Source organism: Salvelinus fontinalis, chromosome 9 (genome assembly GCF_029448725.1).
Source record: "Salvelinus fontinalis isolate EN_2023a chromosome 9, ASM2944872v1, whole genome shotgun sequence".
Classification (NCBI taxonomy): domain Eukaryota; kingdom Metazoa; phylum Chordata; class Actinopteri; order Salmoniformes; family Salmonidae; genus Salvelinus; species Salvelinus fontinalis.
The window spans coordinates 48,975,043-49,000,367 of record NC_074673.1 but is presented as its reverse complement, the minus strand read 5'-3'; the positions used below and the strand labels follow the sequence as shown (position 1 = coordinate 49,000,367).

Below are 25,325 nucleotides of genomic sequence, written 5' to 3'. Positions count from 1 at the left end.
CGATATGACTCACATAGCGTGAATCACATTCTGTAGAACGAGCACGTAGCTAGCTAGCCCATAACACTAAACAGTAGGCCCATCTGACAGGATCTGGCTCATGTCCCCTTTCTAGCAAACAGACATTATTTTCCTCTTGAATTGCTCAGTGGCAAACTATGGGTAAACTATGAGAGTCATGACACTTAAGGACAGCAGCGGGGAAGCATCCGGACTTCTTCCCTTTCATAACGGAGATGTGGTGATGTTGATTGTTTATTGTGAGAGGCGGCCCCTAACCACAGATCTAGGATCAGATCACCCTACTCCCCAATCCTATCTAACCATTAGGGGGGATGAGCAAATCTCTGACCCAGTATCAGCGGATAGGGGGGGGGGGGGGGGGGGAACAACTTCTAGCCTACTTACACTATCACAGACAGCTTCAAGGCATCCCTGGAAACCACAGTGTCTGCTTTGAGGCCCAGATTCAATAAGAACACACATTGCTCATTAAACTACAACGGGGGGAGAACAATAGTCAAATAGAGTTGCGTAAGATGGTTGCTGGAAACACTGACGTCAATGGCCAGGATTTATGACTGTCTGCTCCAGGAATGACAGTGAGGTGAGGTAAAGTCAAGCTGATGCTCAATCAACCATCTATAATCACTATCATCCAACTCGATAGAGATAATAAGGCAAGCAAAACAAACAGCGGTCTGGAAAAATGACAGCGCTTGATGTTATTTAAATATTTAAGCCGACGTCAGGGACCAGAAAGGGTGTGCTGGTAATGAGAATGCTGGTGAAGGGGAAAAAAATACAAATAAATGACGATTCACTCTGCCATGATGAAGGACGTGACAATCGCAGTCACTCAGAATAGAACGAACAACAACCGTGAGAAAACATGATGAAGCCAACGTCAAAAAGTTTGGCCAAAACTGAACCGAAACTTGACTAGTCAATTAGTAGGCTATGTAAAATAACTAGGAGAAAACATTTTGAAACGGGGTTCATGTTAACAAAAAGGTGTTCTCCAATCTCCACCCCAAATTTGCGTAGTTGACATCAAAACTAAAAGCTAGTACCCTTGTCCCCTTCAATAAAATTGGCCGAGCTGGCTGGTCCCCAGCTCAGCGGACAGACATTCCACCATTTTAAGACAAAGAAAACACAGATTCTTCACAGCAAAAAATGTATCACAGCAGCAGCAGACACACATTGGGCCTGGCAACAGCTCAGTCCCACCCCTTGCACCCCATGATATAGCCAATGGCACTGTAGAATTACCTTGAATGACATGTGTAGTGACCAATGGAATGGCAGAATTTGCCCCGCCCCACGCTACAGTGGAGTTGGGTGACTCTCTGGTCTTTGTGTGTGTAGTGTGTTTAAGTAAGGACTTAGCCAGTGAAAACAGTGCAGGCTGAGGGTCTTAATATCTGTGGGAGTTCCTATAGGCCCAGGATCTACTCAAACACTGAACCCTGCGACCTGCCAGGGAAATGCAATCCTGTAGGTGCCCTAGAAGGTGCAGGGTGTGTATGTAACAGTATTTATAGTCTTTATGTGTGTGTGTGTGTGTGTGTGTGTGTGTGTGTGTGTGTGTGTGTGTGTGTGTGTGTGTGTGTGCACTCACACAAAAAAGGCAAATCCGGACAACAGAAGTAACAAGTAAATGGTAGACCTACCATTGAGTCATAGTGATTTTACAAATATCAATTTTGTTTATGAACTAAGTGATTAAAGCTTGTAATTCCGCTACCAAATTGGTAACAGAACTACAGTACCGGAATTACTGTGCGGTACCGGTCTCCTGTTACTTCCACTGACTGTTATGTTCAGCTCATAGTGTCTCCCGTTACTGTCCTCTCTTCCACTGACTGTTATGTTCAGCTCATAGTGTCTCCCGTTACTGTCCTCTCTTCCACTGACTGTTATGTTCAGCTCATAGTGTCTCCTGTTACTGTCCTCTCTTCCACTGACTGTTATGTTCAGCTCATAGTGTCTCCCGTTACTGTCCTCTCTTCCACTGACTGTTATGTTCAGCTCATAGTGTCTCCTGTTACTGTCCTCTCTTCCACTGACTGTTATGTTCAGCTCATAGTGTCTCCCGTTACTGTCCTCTCTTCCACTGACTGTTATGTTCAGCTCATAGTGTCTCCTGTTACTGTCCTCTCTTCCACTGACTGTTATGTTCAGCTCATAGTGTCTCCTGTTACTGTCCTCTCTTCCACTGACTGTTATGTTCAGCTCATAGTGTCTCCTGTTACTGTCCTCTCTTCCACTGACTGTTATGTTCAGCTCATAGTGTCTCCTGCTACTGTTACTTTTCTTTATTGTAGTGAACTGAACTCTACCCTCGTGTGCTCTATTGCATTGGACTGGACCGTACTCAGTACTGAATTGTACCGTGCTCGACTCACGGTACGGTACTGTTCTATCCAAACATACGTCTATGATAGTTTCAGATTTAGTTCAGTCCGATCTGTGGACGGTAACATCAAGGCAAGAGTGGACTGACCAAATTTCAACTACCCCCCCCATCCTCCTCCCTTTTCCAGTTAATGTTACCTCTCCCAGCTCTTACTAACACCGACCCATGAACCCTCTATTTCCATTTACTGTAACCAGCATCCGTACCCACTGAGCAATGCTCGCTCACGCTCCCCTTGGTGGAGAGAACGTATCGTAGGTTTAAAGCTCATTTACTGCCATTCTACACATTTTGTCATAGGGTGCAGAGAATTTTGCCATTTTAAAGCACATTTTCTTGCAATTGTATACATTTTGCCATGTCTAACGTGTATTCATGTGATATTTCAGTGACTTAAACATTACAACAAGGCCTCCCGAGTGGCGCAGCGGTCTAAGGCACTGCATCGCGTCACTACAGACACGAGTTAGATCCCAGGCTGTCATATGAGGCGGCGCACAATTGGCCCAGTGTTGTCCGGGTTAGGCCGACCAGGGCACTATACTCCATGTTCCTATACTCTACTATATGTTCCTATACTCTACTGTACTATACTCCATGTTACTATACTCTGTTGCACTATACTCCATGTTCCTATACTCTACTATACTCCATGTTCCTATACTCTACTATACTCCATGTTCCTATACTCTACTGTACTATACTCCATGTCCCTATACTCTACTGTGCTATACTCCATGTCCCTATACTCTACTGTGCTATACTCTACTGTACTACACTCCATGTTACTATACTGCACTATACTCCATGTTACTATACTCTACTGTACTATACTCCATGTCCCTATACTCTACTGTACTATACTCCATGTCCCTATACTCTACTGTACTATACTCCATGTCCCTATACTCTACTGTACTATACTCCATGTCCCTATACTCTACTGTACTATACTCCATGTCCCTATACTCTACTGTACTATACTCCATGTCCCTATACTCTACTGTACTATACTCCATGTCCCTATACTCTACTGTACTCCATGTTACTATGCTCTACTGTACTATACTCCATGTTACTACACTCTACTGTACTATGCTGCACTATACTCCACTGTACTGCACTATACTCCATGTTACTATACTCTACTGTACTGCACTATACTCCATGTTACTATACTCTACTGTACTGCACTATACTCCATGTTACTATACTCTACTGTACTGCACTATACTCCATGTTACTATACTCTACCGCACTATACTCCATGTTAATATACTCCACTGTACTATACTGCAATATACTCCATGTTACTATACTCTACTGCAATATACTCCATGTTACTATACTCTGCTGCACAATACTCCATGTTACTATACTCTACTGTACTATACTCCATGTTACTATACTCTACTGCTCTATACTCCATGTTACTATACTCTACTGCAATATACTCCATGTTACTATACTGCAATATACTCCATGTTACTATACTCTACTGCAATATACTCCATGTTACTATACTCTACTGCAATATACTCCATGTTACTATACTCTACTGCAATATACTCCATGTTACTATACTCTACTGCAATATACTCCATGTTACTATACTCTGCTGCACCATACTCCATGTTACTATACTCTACTGTGCTATACTCCATGTTACTATACTGCTCTATACTCCATGTTACTATACTCTACTGTACTGCACCATACTCCATGTTACTATACTCTACTGCACTATACTCCATGTTACTATACTGTACTGTACTATAGTCAACTGCACTATACTCTACTGCACCATACTCCATATTACTATACTCCATGTTACTATACTCCATGTTCCTATACTCTACTGCACTATACTCTACTGCACTATACTCTACTGCACTATACTCTACTGCACTATACTCCATGTTACCATACTCTACTGCACTGTGATGTCCAAACTTGTGAAACATGAGAATGACATTCATATCCATAATAATGTATTTCTGTGTAGTACAGATCAGGGACCCATGAACCGGGTTACCGGGTGTAACTTCGCTTCTCCTCCTGTAGTTCAATAACCAAACTCAAGGGGCCATGTCATAGCCGACACCCTTTCTGCAGACATATTGTCATCTTAATTCAAAGCAAGTATTTCAAGTTTTTGGAAAACATGCATAAAAACCTGAGGGAGATTTGACTGTAATTTTGTTAACGTTCGCGTCTGCACAGTCCTTCCACTAAATTAGTTTTCTGTGGAAATTGTTAAAACTAGTCGTTGCGCATGGAGTTGTATATTTTGTTAAACTTTTAAAATCAATGGGTTTTTGTTTGGCATACATTTTTAAGTTAAAAAAACAAACAGTCAAAGCTTAATTTTGTTATCGTGGAATTGCCCTTAGCAAACACAGCAAAGTAGCAAGTCAATGGGAGTGTACCTTTAAACTGACAGAGGTCGACCTTGTTTGCTGAACTTGCTTGACGCTCAACTCATCTCCTCTACAATACACTGTGTTGGCTGCTAAATGAAGGGCCTACTGCAAACTGTCCTTTGCTATCAACACATTTTGAACTCAAGATATGGAGTCATTCATTAGTTTGTCTATACCGGTGTATTGTTTCTAAAAACATAGGCAACTTTACTCTGTAAAATCCTACCTTTGCTTCTTTCTCTTACCCCCCCCACCACATCCCGGGATATGTATTTCTTTCAGTGGCCACCTAGGGGGGCAGAAGATATTACACTTTTTTCCCCTCTGCCTTGATCTACTCTGCCTCATGCCTTGCATTCCAGCCGGGGGAGGTCTGGCGTGCACCGACATGTCATCCCTTGTTTCATCCCTCCCCGGCCTGGCTAAACAAAGGAAAGACAAAACAGAGAGAAAGAACAGAGACAGGGCGAGAGGAGCATTCGCAGAAGGAGAAACGGGGGGGGGGGGGGGGGGGGGACAGGATATCACCTCTAAGAACAAGGGTACATTGCAAACTTTGTCTGTACTTCTGTTCGTTTCCTCTGGATGGTGCACGTGCCCAGGGCGCACACTTCCTCTTAACATTCAACGACTGACGTTTATGGAAATGACACAACTGCTTCATTACAGCCACATTTATAACCCCATTAATATCACCAACAAAGACTGTAAAAGGTCAAACGACATTCTTGCTAGCTCATTTTTCTAGGATTGGAGCTGGTTCTAGGAGAGAGGTGGCACCCGGGCACCTGAGGATGTTTGAGAGTGGTAAAGGAAGGGGAAGCCATCTTTGTTTGTGAACAGTTTCGGAGTTGTGACTGAGGGAGAGAGAGGACGATGACAAGATGGAGCCGGACTAGATGACAACTACAAGACCTCACGTCTGTCTGTTTCTATCTCCATAGCTACAGTTTGGACTAACTATGATGATATGGTGGTAACGGGATGGGAAGGGAGGGTGAAGGGTTAGAGGACTGGAAGTAGCGGGAGGCGGAAAGAAGCGGGAGAGGTGAAAGAAGAGATGGGCAGTGGACGAGGCAAAGCGAAAGGAGAGCGTGGATCGAAAGGAGGAGAGTTAATAAAGAAGGGGTCAGGGAGGAGAGGGAACGTATTAAAAGAGAAGAGGGGGGGGGGGGGGGGGGGGTTGTCACAGCATGCCCTGGCTCAGTGTTCTGTACTCTCCCTACATTCCACAGACAGGGGAGAGGAGAAGCCTCACCGTGCTGCTTTCAGCCACACTCAGCCAAAACATCCAGGTCATTACTCACTTCCTGGCCATCACCACGGCAACCATATGTCTGTCTCTCACTCTCCATTTCCTCCCTGGGTTTTCCTTCTACCCCATCGCTTCGCCTTCTCTTTTCACCCTCCATTTGTCTTCTTCCGACCCCTCTCCCGCTCCGTCAGCAAGCCCATCTTCATCCCCCTCTCTCTGCCTTCCCAGCTCCACTCCGAGTGGAGAGGCAGGCAGGCCGTATTTCAGGTGAGAGGTTGGAATTAGAGAAACAAACATTTTGTTATCTAGAGTCACATTTTTCCCCCCAAGCTATAGCACACAATATTTTACATACAGCAGGTTTTTAAAAAGGACCAAAGAGTTTGGGGTTTTCATTTTTGCCATGGAAAAATAAATATTGTGATACTGGTATCGTCACAATCCTAGCTGGAATGAGAGCAGCATTGCAGGGTCAGTGGACCCCAGGACACTGGTCTGAGGTCAGATGGTCAGCTATGAGATGGTCTTGATAAATGGTCAAGAAGGTTTAGGTTAGGATTGAACGTGCAGATCCTAAAGCTGTACTTAGGGGAGTAGACTTCAATGAGAGCCAGCCAAAACGAACACGTCGGGTTCACTGCCTGTATATCTGACATTGGCAGTTAACCCGAGACTCTGGTCTAAGGTCAGTTAGGAGATGATCCGTTCCTGATAAATTGTTGGAGGTTACTTACAAGGGGGGTCAGCTTGGCTGATCCTAGATCTGCTCTTAGGGGTCAACTTCTGACTCACCCACCACCAGTGTGTAGCACCTCTGAGTGATACAACGGCAGCCATTTTGAAAACAAAACTCCCCAAATACCTCCTGTCAAACAACACCTGTGGGGAAAATACTGCGTTGACCTTGACGGTGACAGCCGGTGCTAGGGGTGGTATACAGAAGATAGCCCTATTCCACATTATAGCAAGAACAGCTCAAGTCCGTGCAAAGAGAAACGACAGTCATCATTACTTTAAGACATGAAAGTCAGTCAATCCAGAACATTTCAAGACCTTTGAAAGTTTCTTCAAGTGCAATCGCAAAACCATCAAGCGCTATGATGAAACTGGCTCTCATGAGGACCGCCACAGCAAAGGAAGACCCAGAGTTTCCTCTGCTGCAGAGGATAAGTTCATTAGAGGTACCAGCCTCAGAAATTGTAGCCCAAATAAATGTTTCAGAGTTCAAGTAACAGATACATCAACTGTTCAGAGGAGACTGCATGAATCAGATGGTCAAAATGCAGCAAAGAAACCACTAGTAAAGGACACCAATAAGAAGAAGAGACTTGCTTGGGCCAAGAAACACAAGCAATGGACAATAGACCGGTGTAAATCTGCCCTTTGGTCTGATGAGTCAAAATTTGATATTTTTGGTTCCAACCGGCGTGTCTTTGAGACGCAGAGTAGGTGAACAGATGATTTCCGTGAAGCACGGAGGAGGTGTGATGGTGTGGGGGTGCTTTGCTGGTGGCACTGTCAGTGATTTATTTTGAATTCAAGGAACACAACCAGCACGGCTACCACAGCATTCTGCAGCGATACGCCATCCCATCTGGTTTATGCTTAGTGGGACTATCATTTGTTTTTCAACAGGACAATGACCCAACACACCTCCAGGCTGTGTAAGGGCTATTTGCCCAAGAAGGAGAGTGAAGGAGTGCTGCATCAGATCTGGCAACCCAGTCATACTAACAGTATCCGGATTATATCAGTGGAAGGAAGAAGGATTATGGACGTGAGGATCTGGCAACCCATGGTCAGGAATACATACTAACAGTACCTGGCGATTATCAGTAGAAGAAAAGGGGATTGAGGTGCAGATCTGGCAACCCAGAGTTGACGGGGGGGGGGGGGGGGGGGCTATCGAAGAAAATAGACAAAACCGTTGTTATTTCCCCTCTAGTATGCATGTGTGTCACCACGCCTGGTGTTCTGAGGGAAAGGGATAGGTTCCCCAAGGCCACAGTCTTCCCATTTCTCAGAAGTGCTTGTGAAACAGCAACGAGAAGAATGTTCTTCTCTCAGGAATAATATGATAGGCGCCAGTAACGACAACTTGGGGAGGGCCGCGGGGTCGAGCCAGGACACACGTACACACTGACTCCCTAAAAACACATAACACCCACCGACTGAACTTTTTTAAATAAACTGTACGGGGGGGGGGGAGAAAAAACCCCACTGAAACCAGATGATAATTTCAGCAGAAACAGAGCGTACCATTCTGAATCTCGTCTTAAGATTCTTGGTTTGGCAACCATGGGGGATGCAGACTTTATACACTAAGCATGAGAGCACTTGTTGAGCCCCGAGTGTTCACTTCAGAGGGGAGCGTTGTAAAAACAATAGCACCACCTACAGGCAGATTACCAGCCAATGCAGTTGATATTTCAGTACAATACCAATAGTCAGCGTTATGTAGCCGAGATATAAAATTCTCTCTCAGGCCAAGGATCAGTTTCTTTCCAATCTTAAACTAAACAAGGAACAAAAAAATAAAAAACTGACCTTAGATCAGAACCTACGGGTAAATGTGTTACTTTATCCTTTTCCTAGAGGGCGAGTAGGTGAGAGGCCTCTCCAGTCAAAAGGGAATAAGGCCTCGGTCCCCACCCACCAGGTGGAAAAGCATCTTTTTTTGTATCTATGCACAGACCCTGACAGAAACTTATCCCCCAGGTGTGTTCCTATGAGGGCGTGGATGCTGAAGGGTGTTGTATGATGTGTGTGTGTGTGTGTGTGTGTGTGTGTGTGTGTGTCTGTACTGTGTACATCTTTCCCTGAAAGCTGAACCTAACCCACCACTTTCACAGCTCCAGCATCCAGTCAAGGCTGGAAAAACTAACGAGTCAGTTTCCCCTAGTATTGTGGTTCACAGAGAGAGGAGACGCTGGCTTCACATCACTGTTACCACGTGTAGAACAGTAGTATATACACACATACATACAAATAAAACACTTTGATCTAAAAGAGAGAGGAAGTGAGACATACCGCCTTTTAAAAGCAGCTTCATGTGTTGCTACCTGAGCAGTTGAACTACAGACTACTAGACAGAAGGGCATCAGGACAGGCGCCAGAGGTCGAACACAGACAGCATCAGGACAGGCGCCAGAGGTCGAACACAGACAGCATCAGGACAGGCGCCAGAGGTCGAACACAGACAGCATCAGGACAGGCGCCAGAGGTCGAACACAGACAGCATCAGGACAGGCGCCAGAGGTCGAACACAGACAGCATGTCAGAGGGAAAAGGGGGATACCTAGTCAGTTGTTCAACGACACATTCAATTGAAAGGTGTCTTCCGCATTTAACCCAACCCCTCTGAATCAGAGAGGTGCCGAGGGCTGCCTTAAATTGACGTCCACGTCTTCGGGCGGACGGACAGACGGGGGGGGGGGGGGGGGACAGTGGGTTAACTGCCTCGCTCAGGCGCAGAAAGACAGATTGTTTCTACCTTGTCAGCTCGGAGATTTCGATCCAGCATCCTTCGGGTTCCTGACCCCGGAAATGACTGGTGTAACGTGAACTCTGCAGGACACGGTTTGACCATCCTCATCCCAACACCCCAATCGTCACTATCGCTCTACTTATGAGCATTGGACGTGAATCGTGATAGAGGGAGACTGTAGAAGGACTCATGAAGGGAGAGAGCATGAGTGGTGGAAAACGTACCCAATTGTCATACTTGAGAAAAGTAAAAGATACCTTAATAGAAAAAGACTCAAGTAGTATTTTCCTGGGTGACTTTCACTTTTACTTGAGGAAAAGTCTAAAAGTATATGGTACTACATATACTTAAGTATCAAAGTAAAAATAAATTTCAAATTCCTTATATTAAGCAAACCAGACGGCATAATTATGTTTATGTATGGATAGCCAGGGGCACGCGCCAACACTCAATTTACAAACGAAGCATGTGTTTAGTGAGTCCGCCAGATCAGAGGCCGTAGGGATGTCCTCTTCTTAAGCATTTTCCTCTCTTGCTAAGCATTCAAAATGTAACTAGTACTTTTGGGTGCCAGGGAAAATGTACGGAATAAAAAGTACATTATTTTCTTTAGGAATGACATGAAGTAAAAGTAAATCAAAAATATAAATAGCAAAGTAAAGTACAGACACCCAAAAAAACAACTTAAGTAAAAATACTTGAAAGTACTACTTAAGTACTTTACACCTCTGGATGAGTGAAAAAGAGAAGGGCTCTGTGTAGCAGTTAGGTTAAGGAAGAGGGACATGGGAGGGATGACTAACGAGAGAGGGAAGGAGGGAGGAATGTGACGAAGGGAGGCGCAAAGAGAGGAGGCTTGTGTAAGAAATGGAGAGCGGAAGGGAGGGAGAGTTTGAGGGAAAGAGAAGGACTTTGTGCAAGGGAAGGAAAAGGGAGGATGAAATAGGAGGGAGACGCAGGCTGTCCCACACCCCACCCTGTCCCCACCAATGTTTTCTCATGAAAGCAGAGGGACAGAGGGAGACTGTGCAAGAGGGAGAGATGGTTTGGCGAATAGAGGGAAGCAGGACTCCGTAATGGAAAAGGGCGGAGGGAGAAAGGGATGGCGGAGAGAGAGAGAGATGGTAGCTGGCGCCGCCCATGTTTGCTCAGGAAGTGTGCGTGTGTATAGGGCAGCGGACAGGCGGCCAGTGGGCTGTGGGCGGGAACAGGGTGGAATTTTGAGATTTTAGACGATGTTAAAGCAGCCCGCCGCACCTCTCTGATTCAGGGGGGTTGATTTAAATGCAGAAGACACATTTCAGTTGTACAACTGACTAGGTATTCCCCTTTAAGTGTATGTAAATGTACAGTGAGTTTACAAAACATTAAGGCACACATCTGTCTATATAAGGTCCCACAGTTGACAGTGCATGTCAGAGCAAAGACCAAGTCGTGAGGTTGAAGAAATTGTCCGTAGAGCTCTGAGACAGGATTGTGTCGAGGCATAGATCTGGGGAAGGGTACCAAAACATTTCTGCAGCATTCAAGGTCCCCAAGAACAGAGTGGCCTCCATCATTCTTAAATGGAAAAAGTTTGGAACCACCAAGACTCTTCCTAGAGCTGGCCGCCTCGGCCAAAATGAGCAATCGGGGAGAAGGGCCTTGGTCAGGGAGTTGAACCAGAACCTGATGGTCACACTGACAGAGCTCCTCTGTGGAGATGGGAGAATCTTCCAGAAGGACAACCATCTATGCAGCACTCCTCCAATCAGGCCTTTATGGTAGAGTGGTCAGACAATAGCCACTAATCAGTAAAAGGCACATGACAGCCCGCTTGGAGTTTGCCAAAAGGCACCTAAAAGACACACCATGAGAAACAAGGTTCTCTGGTCTGATGAAAGCAAGATTGAACTCTTTGGCCTGAATGCAAAGTGTCACTTCTGGAGGAAACCTGGCCCCATCTCTATGGTGAAGCATGGTGGAAGCAGCATCATGCTGTGGGGATGTTTTCAGAGGCAGGGACTGGGAGGCTAGTCAGGATCGAGGGAAAGATGAACAGAGCGATCCTTGATGAAAACCTGCTCCAGAGCGCTCAGGACCTCAGAGCGGGGTGAAGGTTCACCTTCCAACAGGACAATGACCTTAAGTACACAGCAAAAGACAACACAAGAGTGGCTTCTGGACAACTCTGAATGTTCCTGAGTGGCCCAGCCAGAGCCCGGACTTGAACCCGATCGAACATCTCTGGAGAGACCTGAAAATAGCTGTGCAGCGACGCTCCCCATTCAACCTGACAGAGCTTGAGAGGATCTGCAGAGAGGAATGGGAGAAACTACCCAAATATAGGGGGGCCAAGCTTGTAATGTCATACCCAAGAAGACTAGAGGCTGTAATCGCTGCAAAAGGTGCTTCAAAGTACTGAGTAAAGGGTCTGAATACTTCTGTAAATGTGATATCCATACTTTATTTGCACACATTTAAAAAAAAAAAAAAACTGTTTTTGCTTTGTCATTATGGGGTATTGTCTGTAGATTGATGAGGAAAAGCAATAATTTAAATCCATTTTAGAATAAGGCTGTAACGTAACAAAACGTGGAAAAAGTCAAGGGGTCTGAATACTTTCCTAACTTAACACCAGTCATGTTTGACAAATATAAATGTAGGATAATTCATATTAACGTCTAAAGGCTCGATTCTGTCGACATACTTGAGGCACTGTTCCTTCCGACGGGAGAGAAAGGCCAGTCACTGTTCCTTCCGACGGGAGAGAAAGGCCAGTCACTGTTCCTTCCGACGGGAGAGAAAGGCCAGTCACTGTTCCTTCCGACGGGAGAGAAAGGCCAGTCACTGTTCCTTCCGACGGGAGAGAAAGGCCAGTCACTGTTCCTTCCGACGAGAAAGAAAGGCCAGTCACTGTTCCTTCCGACGGGAGAGAAAGGCCAGTCACTGTTCCTTCCGACGGGAGAGAAAGGCCAGTCACTGTTCCTTCCGACGGGAGAGAAAGGCCAGTGCCAGTTGCGGAATGAAACATCACCTACCTTGCAATCTGAGCGGAGGCAGTCAACATTTTAAAAACTATTTAACCATAAAGGGATTTTTTTATTTTTAAACCGGGATGTTTTTTTGTTGTCATTTTACGAGACACGTCTTTACTTTAAAACAAGTTGCCTACCCAAATTCCGACCATAGGAACGTCGTGGGAATTTATCTTATAACCACTTCCTCATATGCTGTTGAAAACGCAGTAGGCTATTTCTCTCTTGTTCTATTGTCCGTCGATGCCGCCGGGAAATTGGAGGCCTGGGCGGTAACAGAGTGGTCTTTTCATGGAGAAGAAAACCTGGTGGGCAGACACTAGAGAGATAGCCCAGACAGACAGACAGCCAGGTCAAAGCTCCTCTGGGAAATAAGAGAGAAACGACAACCTATGTCAACTCTCCTACGTCCAGGGGAGAAGGACACGGGGCAAAGTTAGTAAGGAGTATAGAGTAAGAGGTAGCGAGGGTAGGGTTAAGGGGATATTATGGGAAATATGGTGTAGGGTGGTTGTAGTGGCTGGGCATGGCTGCTCTGCTCCAGCACGTTCACTTCTAAACCAGGCCGTTTAGTCACAGATTCCCACTAGAGGGAATGTGCATGCAAACCTCCAGCAGTTCCAAGCCCTGACACACACACACACTAGAGACGGCCAAATATGTACACTATGTTCCTACGAGGGCCACACACACACACGGATGGACATACCCCTCATTCCAGTCTGGATGTGTAGGGGAGTGAACGGGGGGTTTCTGACAGAAACGACAGGAAGAATGGACAGAATGTGTGAGAAATTAGAAACATCTCATAGTTCAAACGAATCCAAATGTCAAGATCCATTTTCAAGTTAATCTAAAAAGGTGCCAACCCCCCCGTTTTAAAGAACTGATACCATCTCTGGAAAATGTTGTTCAAACAACACTGAAATCAACTGACTGCAGTCACGTGTTATGCCCAAAAACATGTACATTTCCTCCCCAAAAAATCCCCTTTGTCCATTTCCAGGGATGTTGTGTAACCACTCATGGTTCATGTGACCAAAAACAATAACACAGACAGACGAAGAGAGAGAGATGGGGGGGGGGGGGAGAACAAAAGAGAGCGGCTGAAATGCCCACCTCCCTAGAGAGTCTACGCTCCAGATCATTTCCTGGCCCACAAGAGATACGTAGACTAAACTCACTTTAACACAGAGCCAGCATGTCTTCCCACTGGGTTTGTTTGTGTGGATAATGTAGACTAACACCCATGACACTGCTCTCTAGTGATGGGTGATTTCATTTTAGATCTACCTACGGGGATATGATTTGTAATGTTATATTGTATAGCTGACAATAATCACAATATTATTTTGCACCAATTTGCTGTGCCTGCCCCAAAACCCCAGTATTTTTCATTCATAAGCTTGTTCTCCATCTTTTTAAATAAAAAGCCCATTTGTTTTTGGCACTTATACTTCCATGACTGATCCCAAAAAATAAAAATAATGATGCATATAGAATCGCATCGTCGGTCTGAGTATTGCGATACCGTATGGCGAGGTCCCTGGCAATTCCCAGCCCTACTGCTCTCTCGGCCAAACAACATCGGCTCTACCCCGGAACACAATATAGGCGCTGGATCAACTGTTAAAAAGGGCATTGAGAGACATCTCTGTTCCTAGAGAATTGTGATGCTGATCATAACTACCTGGAGAGATTTTTTACAAATCTATTGTCCATCGTATGACCCAAATGTCTTCTGTCGGAAGAACGTAGCACCTGTGCTATTGAGGTTTCTGTCCGTTAGCCATGACCGATGACTACTCGCCGCACCGTAGTACATGCCCGTCTTGTCAGGGAATATCACATGCAACCCACTAACCAGGTGAACAAGCGTCTCAAGAATTACGGCTACGTAACAGATGGCTTGTGCTGCAAAATAAACGACCTAACTAGGTTCCAGAGTTGTTCCTCACCATGTAAACTGTTCAGGAAAAGCTCGGGGCCCTATTCATAAAGTGATTGTGTAACTGTTATTTATGGCCACGGACAGGAAAAGGGACGGGAGTGTTTAGACAAAGAGAGGAGTATGTTATGAAGGATTCCAGGACCAAGCCAAGCATTTTTTTTGTCCTCCTGGAGGGCATTTTAAGGATGGCTGAGACCAGACACGCCCTGCCCACCTCACGCAACACACACGGTACACCAGACACACTTCCCTCTGCCAGCCTGGAGACACACAAAACATATAGACTAGGAAAACAGACAGTTGAAAATGTCGGGGACAGACACATGCTCTCCTATCTCCCACCCAGGTAGATGGGGGCTGAATGATCCAGGGAGGATGAGGCAGAGGCTCCCATTCACATCTGAATAGGGAAATTAGGGCTGTGAGGAGGAGTGAGATAGATAAATCAATAAGTACCCAACGTGCGGTGAAAGGAGGAAGTGGGAGTCCCTAAACAGAGTCCCTAAACATCCATGCTCCCTCCCAGTAGCAATGGGTACTGACCAATGGTAAGCTCTAGGTTCCACGGTGTAGACCAATCACATCAGCAAAGTGTCTAGGGGCATGCCCCCCCCCCCCCCCCCCCATAACGAGGGAAGGGCCTGGTAATATGATCCGATTCCTTTTATGAACCAATGAGATCAGCTGCTAGGCCTAGAACACCCAGGGGGGGAGACATCCATGACCTCATCCAGTTGCCCAGGAGTAAACAAGCATGTGATTGGCTGGCTGGTTTGAAGCACCTGGCCGACTCCAGGGGAGATGAGCTCTAACTTAACGAGCGAGCTCATTTAGTGTCGACGGCACTGCTTGGGAGTCTCTAGCGATTGTAATAGCCAGACCTGCATATGCAACAGTCCGTGTACCAGTGTACTGTGAAGGTGGGACACATGGAGACTGTATGTGCAACAGTCCGTGTACCAGTGTACTGTGAAGGTGGGACACATGGAGACTGTATGTGCAACAGTCCGTGTACCAGTGTACTGTGAAGGTGGGACACATGGAGACTGTATGTGCAACAGTCCGTGTACCAGTGTACTGTGAAGGTGGGACACATGGAGACTGTATGTGCAACAGTCCGTGTACCAGTGTACTGTGAAGGTGGGACACATGGAGACTGTATGTGCAACAGTCCGTGTACCAGTGTACTGTGAAGGTGGGACACATGGAGACTGTATGTGCAACAGTCCGTGTACCAGTGTACTGTGAAGGTGGGACACATGGAGACTGTATGTGCAACAGTCCGTGTACCAGTGTACTGTGAAGGTGGGACACATGGAGACTGTATGTGCAACAGTCCGTGTACCAGTGTACTGTGAAGGTGGGACACATGGAGACTGTATGTGCAACAGTCCGTGTACCAGTGTACTGTGAAGGTGGGACACATGGAGACTGTATGTGCAACAGTCCGTGTACCAGTGTACTGTGAAGGTGGGACACATGGAGACTGTATGTGCAACAGTCCGTGTACCAGTGTACTGTGAAGGTGGGACACATGGAGACTGTATGTGCAACAGTCCGTGTACCAGTGTACTGTGAAGGTGGGACACATGGAGACTGTATGTGCAACAGTCCGCTTCCTCTGCCTCAAACTTGTGCCTTTCCTCTCCTCTTCATTCTCCTTCCCTCCATCTGTGCGCCATGTCGGATGGCTGATAATTGAAACAAATGACAAGGCACAGCTGACAAGCGCACTGCAGCACAGAGTCAATTACACAGCTATGCAGGCAGGGGGGGGTGTGTGTGAGAGAGAGACAGAGGGAGACAGAGGTTATGTGGACAGAAAGAAAGTAGTCAAGAGAGTGAGGGTTTGAGGCGGAAGGAGAGAGAGCAAGCGAGAGAGACAGGAATCATGGAACATTGGGTATGTGAGGCGTTAAGGACTTGCCTACCTACGACCCCCCCCCCCCCCCGCCCGGGTAAAAACTTCAGAAAAAGGAAGTGAGGTGCCCTGACACTTCCCGTCTCCCCTGGTCTTTGTATTCTGTTCCCGGAGGCCCTTAGGATAGGCACACAGCTACTGTTCCTGCCCTAGCCCCTAACCGTAGGCACGTCTGTTGTTCTGAAAAGACTGGACAGGAGTTAGCCATCAGCAGCAATACGCTGAAAGTGTCATCTAGCTAGCATAGAGAGTATATATGCGTACCGTCCTATCCTACACCGTCGCGTTGCAGGAGCCAGAGGAGACGCGAGGGACAGTCTCGTCTAACAACCGCTGTGCAGGTGAGGGATGACGTCGAATCATCCAGCAGCGTTATTAGCCAGCCACAAAAAGACCAAGTGCATTTTCTATGGAGGCGTGTGCGCGTGGGTTCACGCTGACGGTGCAATTCTAAATGCGGAGGTAAGGTCACAGCAAGGTCATCTCTTCTCTCCGTCGCCTGAGCCCGCACCCAGGGAGGGCTGCGCTCCACACACACACACACACACACACACACACACACACACACACACTTGCCTGTGCAGTTCAGTGTTACGTAAGGCAAGCCACCACCCTGTGCAGACTGCAGAGCTAAGGCCAGGTGAAATGAGAGAAGGACAGCGAGTCCGTCAGTCTCAACTGAATTGATCAGTAGGACTGGGCAGCACCGGTACGGTATTACTCTGCTTGCATGTGGTTTCTTCAACCTCAGAGGGGGACCAGACAGTTTACGGTGAGGCACATGGGGAGAATCGAAAAGGTTTTTTAAAAGTACAAAAGTGGTGTTCAGGGAGAGAATATTATTTGGTCTGTGGACAACTGTCATCGGGCTTGAGAAAGCAAACGAACGACCACCTCTCTGGAACGCAGAGTCTACTTGAAGATCAACCAGAAAATCGTGTTTGGTTGAACACACACACACACACACACACACACACACACACACACACACAGAGAGAGAGAGAGAGAGAGAGAAAGAAACTGCCTGGCTGTGAACTGATAGCTTTGTGAAGTGTTGTATCGCTTATGTTTTTATTAACCCTATTTGAAGAGGTCAGTCAGTGATACATGTTTAATATTACATTTCAGAATATATCTAAATGTGCCACGACTTTGTCATTTTCCCCCCTCTCTTTTTGTGTCAGGTAAAGGTAATTGATTCGTCTTACATCTACTACTCAAGTAAAAAACGACAACATTGGCTTTGTTGAAACACAGGCAAGAGTCTCCTTCCAGCCATATTTCCCACCAGTCTAGGTGCTTACCCTTTAAATCCAAGTCCCATTAAGATGGAGTTATAATTGAAACCTCACCAAACCTATGTTCTGTCTATGGAGTCCTCTAGTGGCCAAAAGACTGGGTTAGCATGGCAGCACCATTGAGGACTTCTGTCATTTTGATTCAGTCAACTAGGTGAGGCGTCCAACTTCATTGGCTGATCCCTCCCGATGACCCGGTTGGCTAATTTATATACCTAACACTAAAATGTAAACTAAATAATATTTAAAAATAAATAAATAACTAAATAAAAAATCATGTCTGAAAACTAACAGCTGACAATGGAAGCAGAATCATAACCCAGGCCCTTCCTTTCATTCCACCATTCCTTCTGCAACGGTTGAGCCACTAGACCCTTTGTCCACAGTCTGCTCCAAAGTCCCCATCCCACACCCTCAGGCCCTTGGCCAGCCAGACAGGGTGTGTCTGTGCTGCATGCTCCAGTGAAGCCTATATCCGGTGGTGCAGTCAGTCACCAGATGGCTGTCCGTTAGCAACTAGCCTATAGGAAAAGAACCATGCCATACTCAGCCCAACGGTGGATATGTATGTTGGTCAACCCATTGCGTAAGGGTAAGTTTTCCACTTGTGTCGAGGCTTGCCAAGCCGGGTCCAATTTAGCTATGTTTGAGCGACAGGCGACAGGGTTTGGGCCGGGAGACATGTGGAGTATGGAGGAGTGAGGTGGTTTTAGGAGGAGAACACAGCCCTTGTGGAACGCTCAGCAGTGTAGAATGGGCCAGGCCTGCCGACCACGGCCTAATAACAGACACAAGGCACACTAACAACACACACTCTCTCAGGGGCCATTGTTGTAGCGTGAAAGGAGCCTCGGGTTCTGAATGTTCCAAGCTGTAGTCACCCTCTGTGGCATCAACACCACATTTCTGCGGCGCCCCAAAACCAAAAACACAGCGCATCCCGAGAAGTAACAGACACCGTACCAAAAAAAATAAAAAACTGCATTCGCGGCGGCCTCTTCAACCAATGTTTTAGAGTAACGTCTGCCTGTCCCCTCTCTACAGCTTTGGAGAGGTGAAGACCCTTCCGCTCTTGACCTCCAGCTGGAGAACACACACACACACACACCTTGGCCAGACAGAGGAACCACTGGGCACTAAGCTCCAAAACCAGGCATCAGATACTCACGCGTGAATGGAACCGTGGCTTGCAGGGCCGAAGGCTAATTGAATTGTACCGCGTGCGCTGTGTTAGGTTTCTCTCCTCCACTCACACTGACACAGTGCTTTATCAGTCACGTGCGGGAGGCCCCGGTGTGTGTGTGTGTGTGTGTTCAGGTCAAACAGGATCATTCTCACAGACTAACCCTGGAGGTTAAAGATACTAAAGTCTACTACAACTTACTTAGAACCTGACTACTTTTCTTTGTGGAGCTGTGTCTGTCAAAGTCAGCCAAAGCCATGCTTTAGTTTACCCGGTCACCCCATGTTCCTTTCTCTGATCCTCTCAGTGTCTCACTCATAGAGTGAAGAAGTGGCGAGGACCTGTTAAAGCCTACCCTATTCGGATAAGAAGCGCATGTGTACAGAAAAAGGAGCGTGGCACCGTATCATCTGCCCATTACATTACCTGTAACCTCAGCCTGTCCTCCAAACAACATCATTTGGACCCATCCTGACGCGGGCTGAACCAGTCAGAGGAGTGAAACTCTTGTGGTCAGAGCAGAAAGCACACAACGCTGCATTACTTCTCAGCCATGTCTGTTTGAGAGTTGGGTATTGGACTGGAGCTAAGGTCAACAAGGACCTTGTGTGGGTGTGTGCAAAGCAAAAAACACCCAATCAATCGAAAACAACAGCGTCACAGCCAAACCCCCTGATTGGCTGGCAGAGGTGCTGAGGTAGACAGGAAGTAGTGCCAGAAATAGAACTGATCTGTCCTTTTCCTTAATGACCCAATAAAACGACAGCTGCGCAGAAGCCACGCCCTGCCTCAGGACTGGTGATAATTGACCTGCGAAGTGTAGAGAGAAAGAAAATACAGTTCCTGGCAGTGGGCCGTGCGTTCACAAAGCTACTGTGTGTTTTACCTATAGGCGCACACACACAGTCATGCGTTCGGACACACACATGGACAGAAACACACACTCACACACAAAGGGCTGGCTGTTCTTCACACTAGCTAGGAAAAGGGAGGGAGTGTAAACAGTTCTGAATCACACAGAGGGCCTGACGGTCTAATCCGATGCAGCTGTATGTATGTGTGTGTGTGTGTGTGTACACATGTGCGCGCAACAGTTTGGCCCTCATCAAACCCTCTGTTTATATCTAGCAGTAGTGCAACTAAAGCTGGTTAACCCCACAAGCACATATAAAAAGGGGGAAAGAGCTCATCTAACTAACTCACAGCATCATGCTTACAGATGGCTAAGTCAACACTCTCTGAACCCTCAAGAGCGCGTAGGAGTAGTGTAAAGTTGCTCCTAGAAGCTGCTACGAGGTCAGTTGTGTGTTCTCCCCTTAATGGTTCAGGTTACGATGTAGAGAGGCGGAGCTGATCCTAGATCTGTGGCATCCAACGTTTGCTTAATGCCTACTGAACGTGGCCCAGGTAACCATGCCATGCTAACTAAACTGGCTAACGTGGCCCAGGTAACCATGCTATGCTAACTAAACTGGCTAACGTGACCCAGGTAACCATGCCATGCTAACTAAACTGGCTAACGTGGCCCAGGTAACCATGCCATGCTAACTAAACTGGCCCTGGTAACCATGCCATGCAAACTAAACTGGCTAACGTGGCCCTGGTAACCATGCCATGCAAACTAAACTGGCTAACGTGGCCCTGGTAACCATGCCATGCAAACTAAACTGGCTAACGTGGCCCAGGTAACCATGCTATGCTAACTAAACTGGCTAACGTGGCCCAGGTAACCATGCTATGCTTACTAAACTGGCTAAAGTGGCCCAGGTAACCATGCTATGCTAACTAAACTGGCTAACGTGGCCCAGGTAACCATGCCATGCTAACTAAACTGGCTAACGTGGCCCAGGTAACCATGCCATGCTAACTAAACTGGCTAACGTGGCCCAGGTAACCATGCTATGCTTACTAAACTGGCCCAGGTAACCAGGCTATGCTTACTAAACTGGCTAACGTGGCCCAGGTAACCATTCTATGCTTACTAAACTGGCTAACGTGGCCCAGGTAACCATTCTATGCTTACTAAACTGGCTAACATGGCCCAGGTAACCATGCTATGGTTACTAAACTGGCTAACATGGCCCAGGTAACCAGGTTATGCTAACTAATGTTACGCTCACTAAGTAAACAACAACTGTTCCCTACCAAAACTAGTTCTGCTGTAACCGCATGAGAAGGTCAAAGTCTATCTCCCAAACACTGCTCCGCTGCACCAAACAGAAAACAGAGAGGCCATGGGAAGGAACACAGTGTCCAAAACAAAAACACAGCAAGGCAGAGAGTCAGAGCGACGCCGGCAGGGCAGTGGAGGAGAGGATGGGCTGGCTGCATGCCATCCCTCCTCTAAGCCAGCCTTAACCCTGTGCACATGCATCCTAGTCTCTGGCCCAGTGACAATCCTCCTCTAACCAGCCTTGACTCCTAACTAAAAAGGAGGCTCAAGCACCAGAGGGCTCTGGCGCCGTGCCATTCCTCCGCAAACCAGCCTCAACCGCTACCCTCCTCCCCGGTCTGACTACAGCAAAATCCCTGCTGCCACAGCATCACTGTCCTCAGAATGTCTCTTCCAAACCACACCGCAGAAACCGAGAGAGGAAGGGGAGGGAGGGTGAAGAGAGAGCCGTTTTCAGCCACAGAGGGACAGGGAGAGGGAAAGTACAGGACCAAAATGTAAAGAAACAAGAAAAAAAAGTTACGACACAAGCAGGGAAAACAAAACAACGAGAGACACATTCAGAAAGAGAGCGAGGAAGTAGCGAGAGAGAGAGACAGAGTGAAGTAGCTAGCTACCTATAGAAGAAGCAGTCGCAGCAGACAAGAACCCCCATCCAGCTGGCAGCACAGACAGCGGCAGGTCTGTGAGGATCCCACACAGCTCTCTTCTTCCCTCTCTCCTTCTACAGGTGAAGGGGGGGCTCTGTCCTGTCGCACAGCTCCAGTATAGCCCGTTCTGTCACACACACACACGTCACGTAACTGGCTGCTCACGAAGGGCGTCCACCCACACACACTCTCTCTGCGGTCCAATCAGCAAACACACACACGCGCCGACGAACGTGCGTTACAGACGACCTATCACAACAACTCAGAGCCCGTTCGAAGTGTGTTCCTCTCGCTCCTTCTCACTAGAGCTACTGCCTCCTGCCTCTTTACTTCTCTGTCCTTCCCTCTCGCTCCCCCCTCCCTCTCTCTCTCTCTCTCTGGCTGGCTCTCACTTGAAAGGCGGGAAGATTAGGTTGGCAAACAGACTTGCATAAACAAACTGCTGAGTAGGACAGGACAGACTTTAGAGATGGGGGGGGGGGGGGGCTCTATCCTAGCAGCAATCTATACCATCTGTATACACCAAACAAGGTGTAAACACACTCGCTGGTAAAGAGATGTGTTGATTATTACCACCTCTGTTAGCTGGGCCCATAGCCTGTACTGAAGAGCAGAACCTGCAAACCAAAGCTGACTGCTGCGATAACACACTGAGACGGTGTGAGGTGTTGAGAAAGAGCTAAATAGCAAACATGGATGGGCCAGAAGGACACAGACACACGCGTTCACCCGTCATTCTTTCACATGGCTGCGTCAGAGTGGCTAGAGCTCCGGGCACACACCCCAGGAATGTAGCCAATCGCAGAAGAGCTCTGTGATCGTCAGTGCGGGCATACAAGGTGAAGGACACTCTCCCTCCGGCTCCCCCTTTCCGTTTCTCACTCGCTCTCTGACTCTTCCTCTCCCTCTCTCCATCAAAGCACCATCATCCTGTCCTCTCTGTCCCGACTGCAGCACCCCATTAGGCGAGTGTGAGAAGTGTGTGTGTGTGTGTGTGTCTGAGTAATCTACGACTGCAGACAACTCTATGGGACAGACAGATCATTAATATTGACTATGATCACAGCCAGGCCCTGGGCTCCATCCTAGCAACACACACACACACACACACGTCAACTCACTGTCACGCCTCACACTCTGCACAACAAGCTATATCACAGCAGCACCAAAGAGTCGGTGTATGCATACTGCTAGTGTGTGTGTGCACATGCAATAGAGCGATTCACCTTCAGAAGGCCCTAACGCATTAGAATTAGCCTGGAATTGTATTGTGGTTGAGTTACCGTCTCATCAAAAGGCCCGACAACGAGGTGACACTGTACGCTCTCTTCCTGTCAGACACCAGACACACGCCACGCGAGGACCGCTCTCCCCCCTCTCCCTCTCTTAGATGAAAGATGAGGCGAGGAGCCGCAGTAGCAAACCAAAGCATTTTTACAGCCCATGACATCATATCCCTCCTTCCTCCCTCCCTCCCTGGCTGCTTGTCGCCAAGGGCCTCTCCTGCCTCACTTTTAATTACGCCTCCGAGCTACGCACACACACACACACCTGATTGAGCAGGGAGGGAGGGAGTGCAGCGATAACACTTCTCCGCTATGCCTGCGTGATAGAGTGGGTGTGTGCTCACTGCACAGCACTCATTAGCTTCCTTTGTGTTTCAGCACTACACAAGTGCCAGGATGCGCGTGTGTGTGTGAGCGAGCTGCGGAAGGATCTGTGGCTGATAACAAGGCCAGGAGGAAAGCGGTGCCAGAGGGAAAGGGAAGGAACCTGCCATTACATCAACACTCACTTTCAGCAAGAACTGTGTGTGTGTGTGTGTGTGTGTGTGTGTGTGTGTGTGTGTGTAGTCAAAGCACCCAAAATGAAGACAAGGAGCTGGGCATAATAGTTACCAGGGCCGTAATCTCCGTTACCCCAAAATTACAGTCTTGCATAATTGGTCAGGTGCTCGATTAAGGTCAGGGTCCATGCGTGTGAAAAGACGAAACGAGGATCAAAAACGGGAACGAAGAAGAGCTCCACCGTCTCCGCCAAAATATCCCCTCCCCTTTAGAAATTCTAAAGATGCCAACACCTGCGAAATCGTGATTTGTCCCAAAAAGCACTGGGAACTAATGCTGCGTCTCATCTTAAAACACCCCCAGTTGCATCATGACAGATCTACGGTAGCGTTTATGTTTACATCGTCTGTCCACACGAGATCATGAGGGACAGGCGTAAGCGTTCAAACTGCAGGAAGCTTGCTTGGTTTGGAGATGGAGGAAGACAAAGCAAGTCCATTCATTAAACTTGTGACTTGGAGATAACCTAATGAAGGAGGGAATGAATCACTGCCCAGGGAGAGAAGAGCGAGAGAGGATAAAACTCGTGACTGGGATTCTAATGATCTGGACTTGAATAGACCTACTGGGCAATCATGTCAACTGAAAGTGGGTGAGGAGAACAGACCACGTGACCACACACACACCAAAGTTGCTAAGTGGTTGAACCAGGGGGTGGGGGGCAGTTGGTACTTAATTCGAGCGAGAGCGAAAATAATGCATGCAGAGCAGAATTAGGCCGATACCCAGTAATTATCAAAATCCAGAAAAGAGCCGTTAAATTCTACAACCACCTAAAAGGAAGCGATTCCCAAACCTTCCATAACAAAGCCATCACCTACATAGAGATGAACCTGGAGAAGAGTCCCCTAAGCAAGCTGGTCCTAGGGCTCTGTTCACAAACACACCCTACAGAGCCCCAGGACAACAGCACAATTAGACCCAACCAAATCATGAGAAAACAAAAAGATAATTACTTGACACATTGGAAAGAATAAAAAAAAAAAACAGAGCAAACTAGAATGCTATTTGGCCCTTAACAGAGAGTACACAGTGGCAGAATACCTGACCACTGTGACTGACCCAAAATTAAGGAAAGCTTTGACTATGTAGACTCAGTGAGCATAGCCTTGCTATTGAGAAAGGCCGACGTAGGCAGACATGGCTCTCAAGAGAAGACAGGCTATGTGCACACTGCCCACAAAATGAGGTGGAAACTGAGCTGCACTTCCTAACCTCCTGCCCAATGTATGACCATATTCGAGAGACATATTTCCCTCAGATTACACAGATCCACAAAGAATTTGAAAACAAATCAAATTTTGATAAACTCCCATATCTACTGGGAGAAATTCCACAGTGTGCCATCACAGCAGGAAGATTTGTGACCTGTTGCCACAAGAAAAGGGCAACCAGTGAAGAACAAACACCATTGTAAATACAACCCATATTTATGCTTATTTATTTTAACTTGTGTGCTTTAACCATTTGTACATTGATACAACACTGTATATGTATAATATAACATTTGTAATGTCTTTATTGTTTTGAAACTTCTGTATGTGTAATGTTTACTGTTAATTTGTATTGTTTATTTCACTTTTGTATAATATCACCTCACTTGCTTTGGCAATGTTAACACGTTTCCCATGCCAATAAAGCACATTGAATTGAAAATATATATATATGTATGTATGTATATATGTATGTATGTATGTA

General features: G+C 46.9%; 1 protein-coding gene across 3 annotated transcripts in view; it reads right to left on the bottom strand.

The window, feature by feature from the left end:
* Positions 1-25,325, bottom strand: part of LOC129862744 (MOB kinase activator 2-like) — an 88,808-nt gene that overhangs the window by 21,251 nt on the left and 42,232 nt on the right. The window contains exon 1 of one of the 3 annotated variants that reach the window (XM_055934670.1): positions 21,748-22,109. The exons of 1 other annotated variant lie outside the window; for it this stretch is intronic. In XM_055934670.1, coding sequence (XP_055790645.1) covers positions 21,748-21,785 — 38 coding nt within the window. In that variant the 5' untranslated portion in view covers positions 21,786-22,109. Of the gene's footprint in view, positions 1-6,152; positions 7,916-21,747; positions 22,110-25,325 lie in introns of those variants that run through there. One more of the 3 variants, XM_055934671.1, reaches the window with a different exon arrangement.